Source organism: Myotis lucifugus, unplaced genomic scaffold (assembly GCF_000147115.1).
Source record: "Myotis lucifugus unplaced genomic scaffold, Myoluc2.0 scaffold_435, whole genome shotgun sequence".
NCBI classification, from domain to species: domain Eukaryota; kingdom Metazoa; phylum Chordata; class Mammalia; order Chiroptera; family Vespertilionidae; genus Myotis; species Myotis lucifugus.
In genome coordinates, this window is record NW_005871483.1 from 693101 (window position 1) to 704981 (window position 11881).

An 11881-nucleotide genomic window follows, 5' to 3' on the forward strand; every position below is an offset into this window, starting at 1 on the left:
GAGAGCACACACATACTAATGGAATAAAAGCATCGTGCTCTCCGCCGGCCCTCACACAGGCCTCGTGGTACACACAAATTATTTTTTTTTCGGCAGACCAATATATCGGGGGGAAAAGGGAGACGAAACCTCCCCCCCGGTCAAACAAAAAAAGACTTTTCATCGTGGTTATGTTTGTCACGTGGGCCGGGACACGCCGTTAATGTAGGGAAAACTCTTCCCCTCCCTTTACAAAAGGGGGGGGGGGGCCGGTCAGAGGGGGCCCCTGATCAGTGGGGACTTGCCCTGCCTTAGGCACTGTGCCGAACACCTCACCTGCATCACCTTGTCCAACCTTCCTTGTCTCCCTACAAGGTAGGAAGTCTGACACCTACTTTCCAACTGAGGAAAGGAAGCTCCAAAAGGCTAAAGAATTTGCCCATCACACAGAGAGTAAGTGGATTATTCCAAGCCTGTGCTGATGAATGTACTTGACGGCCTCCCCTTGAGATGGAGAAATGGGGAGATGCTAGATTTCCTTCCACCCACCATCACCCCCCGCAGATCAAGAGGAAGGCCAGGAACGGAGGAAGGTGGGAAGAAAGGGGACAACAAGATCCTGGGACTTCCAGGTGAGCCAAGACTAGCCCAGCCTGTGTGTCTTCACACAGAAACTGGCAATTGGTGGCGGCTACAGAACAGCCCCCTGCACTCCCATGAATACCCCCCAATGGCCCCATTCCCCTGAGTTACACTGGTCCTCAGCCTGACCCCCCCTCCCCACTCTGCTTCGCAGCAGAGAGACAGCAAGTAGAGAACAACACAAAAAGGACCGAACCCCAGAGGAAGTCCTGGGAGCCAGGGAGGGGCAGAGGGCAGGAGCCTGGGACCAGCAATGACCTTGACCCTGACTGAGTTCACCTCCTAGACAGGTCTGGATCGGCAGGTGTCCCTCTTCCTCCTTACCTCTTCCATGGCTGAAAGGATCTTGGAGCGGAAGGGGATGATAGCGCAGACCACACACAGGAACCAGAAGATGATGAGGACCCCCGAGGACTGCACCCCCTGCAGCCGCTCGTACTGGATCAGCAGGGTGGCCAGCAGCTGTGCAGGGAGGGCAGGGGAAGCGGGGCTAGAGCACACACACATCTGGACTTGCCTCGCTTCCTCCCCATCCCACGGTCAGATGTCTGTGGGGTCACCCCCATCCTCTTCCCACTGCTAAGGTATCCAGGTTCTCCTCAGAGCCCATGGTTCCCTGATCACAATCCCACAACCCACTGGAGACCCTCCCCCACTCAGCTTCCAGGGTCCCCCACTGACCATGGTGACCCCCACCACCAAGGGGGTAACAAAGAAGACGGGGGCGGGGGCCCAGCCGTGGACCAGGCCATGGAAGGAGTAGAAGAGGTCAGCCCAGGAGACGCACCACAGCAGGACACCCAAGACCTAGAAATAGGGTACAAGTTGGAGCGAACATGACCAGAGGTAGGGACGATCACTTCTTGCTCCTGAAGCTACCAGACCTGCCTGGGCCTGGCCCTGAAGGCTGGGATGGCCCTGAGGGTTGGAAGCTTCTCGAGGGTGGGAGAGCCCTGATGGAAAATTTGCTTGCACCTCCCCAAGCAGGGACTATATCAGTTGGCTGCAGACTCACTTGGCAAGCTGCCATGGCCCCATGGCTCCTGTCTAGCTGCTGAGGGGGTGGGGGAAGGGACTCATTCAAAAAAGAACCCCCCTCCCGGGGGGCCCCAGCCCCACCCGCAGGAGAGCCCGGAGCCCCTGACCGTCTTGAGCCTGGAGAGGAGGGAGAGGACGATGTAGCCTTGGTGGTGGTACCGCAGGTAGAACAGGTAGCAGGGCAGGGCGGCCCACAGGTAGATGCAGGGCACCCAGGCCAGCAGGGAGTTCTGGAAGCAGGGAGTGAGGTCCGGGTTGTCTGTGTGCAAGGACAGGTTGGCGTCCTGGGGGCAGAGGGAACAGTTCAGTGCTCTGGCCGCCTCCTGCAGAATTGGGCTCTCCCTCCAGGGCCAAAGGGACACTCCATGTGCACGGGGTCAGAGGGGGGTGAAGATGAGAGAGTAGGTGTGCAAACAAGTGCGTGTTGTCCCAAGTGTGAGCTCCCCCAGGAGGTCCTGGCTGCCCCATTTCCTCGTGTTCTCTCTCTCTCAACTGCGGTTTAATGTAAGTACAATAAACTGCACCCGTTTAGAGTACACGGCCCAATGGGCGTGACAGTGGTGCACAACCGCAAAGCCACTGCCCCCACAAAGACGGAGAAGACTCCCATCATCCCACAAGCTCCCTTTTACAGCCCATCCCACTGGCAACCACTGACCTGCTCTCTGTCATTCTAGAGTTCTACTCGTTTTCAAATTTAATTTTTTATTTTATCAGAACAACACAGGCACCTGGTGGAAGAGCCCAGTTCCATGCTCAGCCTCTCCCAAGATGGGCCAGAGAGCTTCCCTGAGAGTTCATGCCTCTCCTTGAAAATGAGGGAGGCCACCCCCCACCACCCACCTCACCGGGTGGGTGTAAGCTCAGAGGAGCAACAGGATGCGGAGAGAGCTTTGTGAATGACCAAGCCCAGGGTGGCCAGCCATCTTGGTTTGCGTGGGAGGGTCCTGGTTCTAGCACCAAAAGCCCGGTGCCCCGGGGAGGCAGTGAGTCCAGACAAGAACCTACTCTTGTCTTTGACTCTAACTCCACCTAAGAACTTTTTTGGAAAGAGATGGAGGAATACATGCAAACACATATTTTACTGGGATTGTCTCCTCCAAGCCCATCAGTCAACGAATCTTTTTTTCCTTTCTGGCAACGAATTAGATGTTCTTTACAGAAAGTCCAGAAAATACAAACAATTTTTTTTAAAAAACCCACCCGCACAAAGAAAAAACAATAAAACAAACAAAAGTAAATAATAAAACACCACCCACAGTTCATCTACCTAGAGACAACTGTTAACAACTGTTAACCCCCCACCTTTTAATTGAAAATCGACATAATTATCATTTTTATTTTTGTCAAAGTTATACATGCACATAATTTAAAGAGTCAAACTGTGAAAACGAAAATGGTGCCTTGCCTCATCACCCCCCTTTGAGTTCCTTTCCCAGGGGTAAATACGTTGAAACGGGCTAACTTTCTTCTGGCACCTACTTCCATAGTCTAAGCAATTTGCTTTTACTATTATTATCTGATTTACGATGATTTGATAATCACTATTTGCTTTTGCTTTGGAAGGTGAGGCTGTGCCTCTCTTATGGCCGAGTCCAGTGATGGCGAACCTTTTGAGCTCGGCGTGTCAGCATTTTGAAAAACCCTAACTTCACTCTGGTGCCGTGTCACAGATAGAAATTTTTTGATATTTGCAACCATAGTAAAACAAAGACTTATATTTTTGATATTTATTTTATATATTTAAATACCATTTAAGAAAGAAAAATCAACCAAAAAAATGAGTTCGCGTGTCACCTCTGACACGTGTGTCATAGGTTCGCCATCACTGGCCTAGTCTCTTGAGCGTCCTCATCCTTCCAGTGTAGAAACATCACAGAACTTTTGTTAAATAAATATTCAAAGTTTACACTTTTAGACCATGGATGTGTTGTTCATTGCAAAGTTCACTACAACTGGCTGTACCTCTTTCGAGTGGTGTGACCTTGGGATTGAGTGTAAGGACACCCCGTCCCCATTACTGCCTAGTGGTCTGTTGTGTGAATGGACCCATATATGTATCCATTCTACCATCATCTCAGCGAGCCCATTAAGCCCATCCACTTAGATGCCCTCCGGGAGCCTGTCCAAGGCCACCCCTAACTCAGACTGTTAGGTCTCCAAGCCTGCAGTGCATGTCCCATCTCTCTGGGTCCAACCTGAGCCTCACCTCCTACAGGAAGCCTTTCTGGGGCTCCCCAGCCTCCAGAGGAGCTTTTCTTTGCTTCATCCTGCCTGGCCTTGGCAGCCAGGTAAAGGTCCCTTATGTTTCAGTGGCACTTACGTGGTCATTAACTGGCTGGTTGATTCAGAACAACTTCCGGAAGTAGAGGGGAGGAACAGTATTAGGCCCAGCTCGCAAAAGACATAAGCAGGGCTTCCCCTGCTCCGGTAACAGGTGCAAGGACACCCAGCCTTGTGATACCAAACTGGGGTTTCTCCCAGGCCACGCCCCCTGTGCCTAGGAACACATCCTCTCTCCTATAGAAACGTGAGCCCTTGAGGACAGACACGAGGCCCTATTCCCTGTCCACATCCTCCAACTTCCAGCACAGGGCCAGATACGCAGGAGGAGCCCAGAAATGGCCTACACATTGATTGACAAGGGAGCCCGAGTTCAAGGGCATGGCAGGAAATCCCTGCATAGGTGTGCAAGTCAGCGGCACGGCTCTTTGAGGCGGGCGGGGTGTGACCACAGGAAGAACCAGAACCTGATGCGGAGGATCCGTGAGGGTTGTCACTTTTGGACGAGGGAGCCATGGGCGAGCTCCTTCATCTCCCTGAACATCAGTCTCCACGTGTGAGTCATAACGGGAGTGATGACAGCATCCTGGGCAGCTCCCCACAGCAGAGTCTCTTGACTCAAACAGGGCAACGCTTAGGGAAGCAGGCGATGGAGCAAGAGGCAGTGGGGACTTGGTTTCGATTGATTGCACAGACAGCCTGCATTGTGACAGCAATCACGAGATGTTGGGGGCGTGAGGACTCAGCGGCTGCTTTGGCCCACCGGGAGGTCCGGCCTGGGCTCCGTGCCTTCAGATAAGCATGTCTCAGCTGGGCAGAGTCCCCTCCAGAAGGCAGCGGGTGCCCATCCAGGCCTCTGTCCTCAGAGCTCGGACGCCGATGGGATGTGCTCCGTGCCGCAAGTCCAGAACTGAACTCCCGCCCAGCCCCTCCTCTCCAGCCTGCCCACCTCGCCGGATGGTAACGCTTCCCTTCTCCAGGCCAGATCCTTGGAGTCATCATCCTTAATTCTTCTCTTTCTGTCACACCCCACATTCAACCCTCCAGCAAATCCTGATCAGTACCTTCAAATGGTCAGGGTGAACGAGATGAGAGTGCTGTAGTCGAAGGTTCTTATCTATAAAAAGGCAACTTCATCTGGGTCTCCCTGACGTATCCAGAATCCTACTGACTCTCTCCGCCCGCTTTCCCACCTGCCATAGCCCCCGCTTTGGGCTCCTGCTCCCACCCCTGCCACTTGCCCGGCAGTCTTTTCCAGTTGCCTCCTGCACGCCCCCTACTGGGGATCGAGCCTGCCCTTGACTGGAATCAAACCTGGGACCCTTCAGTCCACAGGCGGACACTCTATCCACTGAGCCAAACCGGCTAAGGCTGTTGTTGTTGTTAACCCTCCCCTGAGGATATTTTTGTCATTGATTTTTAGAGAGAATGGGAGGGGGGAGGAACTGGGGGAAAGAGAGAGAGAAACATCAATATGAGAGAGACACATTGATTGGCTGTCTCTTACACATGCCCCAACCAGGGCTGGGAATCGAACCTGCAACCCGGGTACGTGCCCTTGACCGGGAATCGAATCTGAGAACCTTCGGTGCACGGGCCAACACTAACCACTGAGCCCACCAGCCAGGCCTCTCCCGCGCCTCTTTGACCTTATCTCCCTCACTCACTCCACAGCTGTCACCCACACAGTTCCCACAGCAGCAACAGCTTCCTTAATAATGCGATTGAACAGCTGATGGATCTTACAAGGGCCCCTGCCTGGGCACTGAGGCTGAAATCCCTGTAGACCCCAGCTGGGGGCAGGTGGGACTGAGGACCCCAGAGCCCTTTGAGCCAGCTGGCCACACTCCGTCAGGGACTTCCCAGCCCCCACCGCCACCCCAGACTTGTTGACAGCCTCTATCATCAGAAGAGTAATTACTTCCTTAATCCTGTGGGGTGGGGAGAAGCGGGAGAAGGGATCAACCGACAAGTTCATGTATCTCAGCAGAAATGGAGGTGCAGAAAGGGCTCTGATCCCCATTCACATTCAGTGACCTCCTGGGGCTAAAACAGCCGCCTCTGGAAGGGCCTGGGTGGGGGGCAAAGCCTGGCTGTGCGGGGTGATGGTGGTGGCGGGGGGGGGGGGGGCTATGGCTCACAGGCCCGGCTGGCCTGGCCACTTCTGAAATGTGCCGGCTCACAGCAACTTCGGTCATTTGAGCACCACTGTGTCCCAGGATTATCCTTTCATGTTCACCACACTGAGACCCTCGGCTGGCAAGTGACCGGCCCCAGCTCCCATGGGCTGACCCCGGGGCAGGAACCCGGGCAGTCTAGCGCCAGAGTCCCCACCCCGAACCCCGGGTTCTAGGGTCCTTCCTCTGTACCCTGTAGAACTCCAGCATGACACCCCGCCTTGGGGATAGGACACGTGTCCAGATCACCTGAAACATGAAAAATCTGCTTTCAGCCCTGCAGCCACCCCCCACCCCCCACCCCAATCACCTCCTGGCTTACAGAACAGAGGGGAAGGGGCTGCATGGAAGTAACAGACTAGCTGGGTCCTGGGAGCCGGTGCACTGGAAACCTGACTATCCAGTTAGGAGGAGAAAGCCAATCGAAGGTTAAGCCTCAATTATCCCTCTCCCCCAGCACCGCCCCTGGCGAGAACTAGCCCCAGGTGGGGGAGGGGAGAGGCCCAGCCACCCAGCAGCGGGCGCACCCAAGTCTCAACCCTCCCCCGGGATCCGGCTCCACCTGCGGCCCGGGACAGTCCCACCAGGGTGGGGTGGACAGAGCCCAGGCTCCTGCCTCCCAGGTGGGTCAGTGCCAGTCTCCGCCGGGACCCCCCTCCCTGGGGGCTGGCCTGGTGCCCCGAGAGCATTTCTCTGTCTCAGGGACAGCAGACGGCCTTGGCAAAGTTCCCTCCCAAATGCTACTTCCCTGACTCATTTCCTTCCCCAAGTGAGGGAGCAGCAGGTTGGGAAGCAGCCAGCCTGGGGCCACGGGGACCAAATCCTCCCACCGGCAGCCAGGAACCCAGAATTTAAAGCCACCCAACCCCAGCTTCACCATCCCCAGCTGGGATGGAGGCAGGAGATTCTAGGGGCCCTGGAATCCGGGGAGACCGGTTCCTGAGGGAGGAGCTTTGGTGCCCACCTGCCGACCTTAGGGGCCCTGCCAATGCCAGTTTCCCACAGCTTCGCATGCCACTGTCTTTATTTGAGAGTCAAAGTACATTGGAATCAGTCTCGCCCATTACTCATAAGTTCCGGTAGCCGCCTACTCGGGCGGGCGAGGAAGCAACCCAGGAGGAAAAGCCTGGGGAGACAGGGATACCCAGGAGCCTGAAAGCCCGAATCCTGGCCTGGCCACCTTCTCCCTTCCCCAAGCCTGAGGCTCAGGCTCGCAGAACCCGCACTGGGCAACTAGACCTGAAGGGGGCCCCAGAGTCCACCTACTACGTAAATTCAGCTGGAGCCCAGAGACAGTGAGTGATTCACCCAAAGTCACACAGCTAGTGAGTGACAGCTGGGACTAGCTGGAACAGAGCAGGAGACACAGGGAGCTGAGCCTCTGAGGGACTAGGGCTTTGCCACCCCCGGGGGTGGGTAAAGAGTCAAGGGGACAGTGGACGTGCCGGCCCCTGACCAGTGAGAGACCCAGGGGCCTCTACCCAGAGCTGCTACTAGGCAAACTCCAGGCCTGAAGTGGGGAGAGCGCCAGGGAAAGAGAGGTCTGGCCGTCTCAGGGGAAGGACCAGCCAACCTCTCACTGGCCACGTCTTCCCTCTCTCTTGTTGGAATTTCAGGGTGAGACCCCAACTCCTTCTTTGACTTGAATCTTCTCTCTGCCATCCCCGCAAGTGGTCACTCATCATGGGCTTGCATGCCCCCAGTGACGGGGAGCTCACTGCTTGTCAGGCAAACATCGCCATCTTTGGACAGCTCTGACGGCCAGGACCTTCAGATTGCGCAGCCATCATCAGCCTCCCAGGGGCTTCCTGGGCCATCAGGTCAAGGCTGATTCTGCAAATAGGTCAAGGCCTTCTGAGGGTAAACATCCGGCCCTTCTCCATGCACTGTCTTCACCCCCTGGCTGCTGCTCAGAACAGAGAGCAGTCCTCCAGGCAGGGGACAGGAGGGTGCAGCCAAGGAACATCCCCACCTCCTTTGTTCTGTCGGCATCTCTATCTTCATGAGCCTTGAGCAATTTGGTTGTAATTTATTCTTTTAGAAATTTTTTCTATATGAATTCCTAAGGCACACTCAGAGATGTTGGTAATCTGCCCCAGAGTAGGTAGAGATGAGAGAGAGATTTAAAAAAAGAGATAAACTATCCACCCAGTACATGGTGTGTGGGTGCACAGGTGTGGGTCCCCTTGAGTCTGCTCCCCTCAGATTCATCTGGGGCTGAAATGGATGGATTTATGCAGGAGGCCGCCCATTGTCTTCACTAGCAGAGAAGTGCAAACAAGGATCCCGGAAGGCTGGTGATCCTTGAACCCACGGCAGGGCCTGAGTTATGCACCGATTGTCTAGTCCTAACAATGGGGGCTCAAGCTATTTCCTAACCAAATAGTCTCAGAGTAAATCCTTCTAATATTTACTGACCTTTATGATAGCCTGTCTATTACTGCAATTACCTGCCTGACTAAGGGTTTTATGTTTAACCAAAGTTGAATAAAAGGTTGGCGAAGCCTGGGCACCAGTGGAGGTCCTTCCCCTTGAGTTGGACTTGCCCGCCTGGCCCCCCAATATTTCCAAATTATCTCTTGTCTCTCCTCTTTCATTTGTGTGCGGCTCCTCTTCCAGATCCTGAACCTTAAACCACGCAGGACGTGGGGGAACACACATACACCAGATTTAGCCCCCAGCAAGGCCCAAGGACCCTGCCAGCCCCTTTCTTGTAGGTCTTGCCAGCTCTAACACTCCCTTCTAACTTCATGCCAGCTCTAACACTCCCTTCTAACTTCATTTCTCTTTCTCGTCACTCTTCTTCCCAGGAATGTTCGTTCTCAGTGTCATTTCACATTCCCTATCTCATTTGATCGCCACAAGAATCTTCCGAGGTGGTTAGGAGACGGGTTATTTTGAAATTTCCCAGGTGGGAAAACAGGCTGTGAGGCTAAGCTGGTGAAAAGACTTGGTAGAGAAAACAGTGGCTCAGAGGGGCCTGAACCAGGCCTACGCTCGCCCCCACATTTCCACTCCTGTCTCGGAACTTCCTGGGTGCCCTGAACTACTTCCCACAAGGTAGCTCACCCCTAAGCCCCTAAGAGAAAAGATTCAGGGGCAGATGTACCTGCATAATACGAAATGCAGATTAGCGCACCACACACGAGTAGCCCAGGGTTCCAGGCGTTTTGGGTAACTGAGCCAGAGCTGAGGCCGTAGCTCCAGCCTTCCCTGGCCTCAGACCCTCCCTTGTCTCAGTTGTGCAAACCTTTGGAGGATGAGCTGGGAACCTTCTTGCTTTCTCCCTGCCCCGCCCTCTGTCACCAGCCACACTGGGTGCAGCTGGGAACAGCTTTCAGGAGCCAAGAAGATCATTGGGAGATGGAGGGTGTATAGAGACTGCGGTGAGGAAGAGTCACTTCCCTTGTCCTTTGAGGTATCCGAGCAGACACCCCACATAGATGACATCCCTCAGACCTAATATAGATGTGGTGACTCCCATGAACCCTGAGGTCCTCAGAGCAGATACACACAGCTCACGAGCCACGAGAAGTTCAGGGACAAGGAGGCCCAGAAGCCCAAAGGGGCACAGACAGGCAATGGCAAAGTTGAGACCACATCCCAGGGGTCCCGCTCCCCAGTCCAGCACCCTGCAATTGAGTGCTGTGTGACCCTGACAAGTCCGTTCCCTCCCTGGCACCCAGCTTCCCCAGCTCTATAATGAGAGGCTGGGCTAGCTGCTCCAAGCCCCCACGCTCTGATTCTTGAGTTCTCCAATATCAGGGAAGGGTAGAGTCAAAGGATCTCTAAGCCTGGAACAGGAAGGGAATCCTGAGTATCCCAGCTCCAAGTTCCTCAAAGCTTATCTCCAAACAGTCCTAAGCTCTCAGGGTCACTGTCCACTCAGGAACAGGGGGCCCTTGCACTTGAGGCATGGACGCATCTGCCCCCTTGATTTGCAAGCCCTCTGCTTGGTCACCCAGATGTCATGGCCATGCCACAGCCACCCCAGCCAGGCTCAGGTGGGCAGAGAAAGGACATACAGTTTGCCCTTGAATAACGCGGGTTTTGAACTTCCGGGGTCCACTCAGATGCAGAATATTTCCCATTGATCCACTCAGTTCAATGGAAAGGCGCAGTTCAAACCCACATTGTTTAAGGGTTAGCTCGTGGTTGGGAATTCATGTACTGCGTTTGGGAGGCCGACTTAGGTTATGCACAGATTTCAACTGCAAGGGTGGTCAGCACGCCTGACCACTGCACTGTTCAAGGGTCAACGGGGTACTCAGGAGCCAAAGGTGCAACCATCCGACCCTGGTGAGGAGAGCCCAGTCCAGGCTGAGTGACAGCCGGTGCTCATGTGCGGTGGGTGGGCAACAAGAGCAGCTCCAGAAAAGTCACATCATCTCCGGTTAACCCTTCAGTGACCAGAGAGAAAGAGAGATTCTCCAAAGATACTCTTTCCTTTTTTTTACAGGTGCTCCATCGCCCCAAGTTTCAAAAATCCATGTAACCCCCACAGCCCATTCCGCACACAGCCCTTAGTGGGGTTCCTGCCTGTATAGACACACTTATGCACACACACACACACACACACACACAGGTAACACACACCCAGGTAACACACACACAAATACACACCCATGGTAACACACACTGGGCACACACACACGAGGCATATATGTCCAAATACTTGAAATGGGAAAGGGTTTAGAGACACAGGTCCAGAGGCCCCGGATTTGGGACCAGCCTATGCTGGGCATTGCCTGGGCGACCACACACAAGCCCTTTAAATCTGAGCCCATCTGTACAATGGAGACACGGCACCACGTGCCTCCCAGGGCTGCCCTCCGTGGGCCGGGAGCTGCTGGAAAGCTCGGGACTGACAGGGAATGCACCGGAGCTCCTGGGGCCTGGAGTCAGCGCTGGAAAGCACCCTGACGGCTTAGAAAGGGGTTCGGTGTATCCACAAAAGGCCGGCTTTTCTAGTCCAGCTCTGCGCTCCTCTAAGAGGTGACTTAGGCAAGTCCCTTCCTCTCGCTGGGCCTCCCTTTCCCATCTGTAGGCGGCCGCTGGCCCAGGTGATTCTGGGACCTGTAAGGGCCTGCCTCTCCCTCCCCAGCCCAGGGCAGTGAGGGCCGCCTGCTCTCCAGCTGCTCTTGCCCCCAGAAAGGAAGGTGGCAGGAACCCTTACAAGAAGGGCAGAGTCCAGTGGAGCCAACCTCCCCAAAACCTGGTTGAACAACAACCCTGGATGCCCTGGGCCAGGGGCAGGTGTAGGAGAGCTCCACCGCCCTGGGACGGGGCCATCAGCCTGCACCCTGCGGCCAGCCCCAGGCTAGGCGGCAAGTGGGGGCAGCTTCCGATTCCGAACGCCACCCACTGCGCCCCAGGAGCCGAGCGCCGCGGTCCCAGCTCCTCCACGCGGCGGGGGAGGGCAGGGCAGGGCACGTCCCGGGCGCCCCGAGGGACCGGCTCTGAGCGGGGCGGTCTGCACCCTCCCGGCGCCGCTCGGCCCCCTCCCCAGTGCGGTCTCGGAGGCGCTCCGGGGCGCGCGCTCGGACCCGAGACACCTCCTTACCCAGAACTTGGAGCCGAACTCCCCGGAGCCGCACAGGGCGTCCATGGGGCTGAGGCGCGCGGCGAAGGCTGGGCGAGCGCGGTCCCGACCCAGCTGGGACGCCGCCGGCGCCAGAAGCCTCCCTCCGCCCCGGGCTCCGCCCCGGCCCGGGCCCGCCCCCGCCGAGGCCCTACCCCCAGGCCCTTGGGTCTAATTCCTG

General features: G+C 55.7%; 1 protein-coding gene and 1 long non-coding RNA gene across 2 annotated transcripts in view; one reads left to right on the forward strand and one right to left on the reverse strand.

Moving 5' to 3' along the window:
- The window catches only part of ABCC3 (ATP binding cassette subfamily C member 3), a 40821-nt gene extending 29038 nt beyond the window's left edge, over nucleotides 1-11783 (reverse strand). Inside the window, 4 exon segments of the mRNA XM_014468182.2 lie at nucleotides 946-1083; nucleotides 1303-1428; nucleotides 1767-1943; nucleotides 11683-11783. Of these exon segments, the coding sequence (XP_014323668.1) occupies nucleotides 946-1083; nucleotides 1303-1428; nucleotides 1767-1943; nucleotides 11683-11727 (486 nt within the window). The 5' untranslated portion in view covers nucleotides 11728-11783.
- LOC111823259 lies at nucleotides 3856-7952 on the forward strand. Its single transcript, XR_002826284.1, has 3 exons — nucleotides 3856-4902; nucleotides 5617-5855; nucleotides 7736-7952. It is a non-coding gene; the product is annotated as an uncharacterized LOC111823259 (long non-coding RNA).
- Nucleotides 11784-11881: the final 98 nt, after the last annotated feature.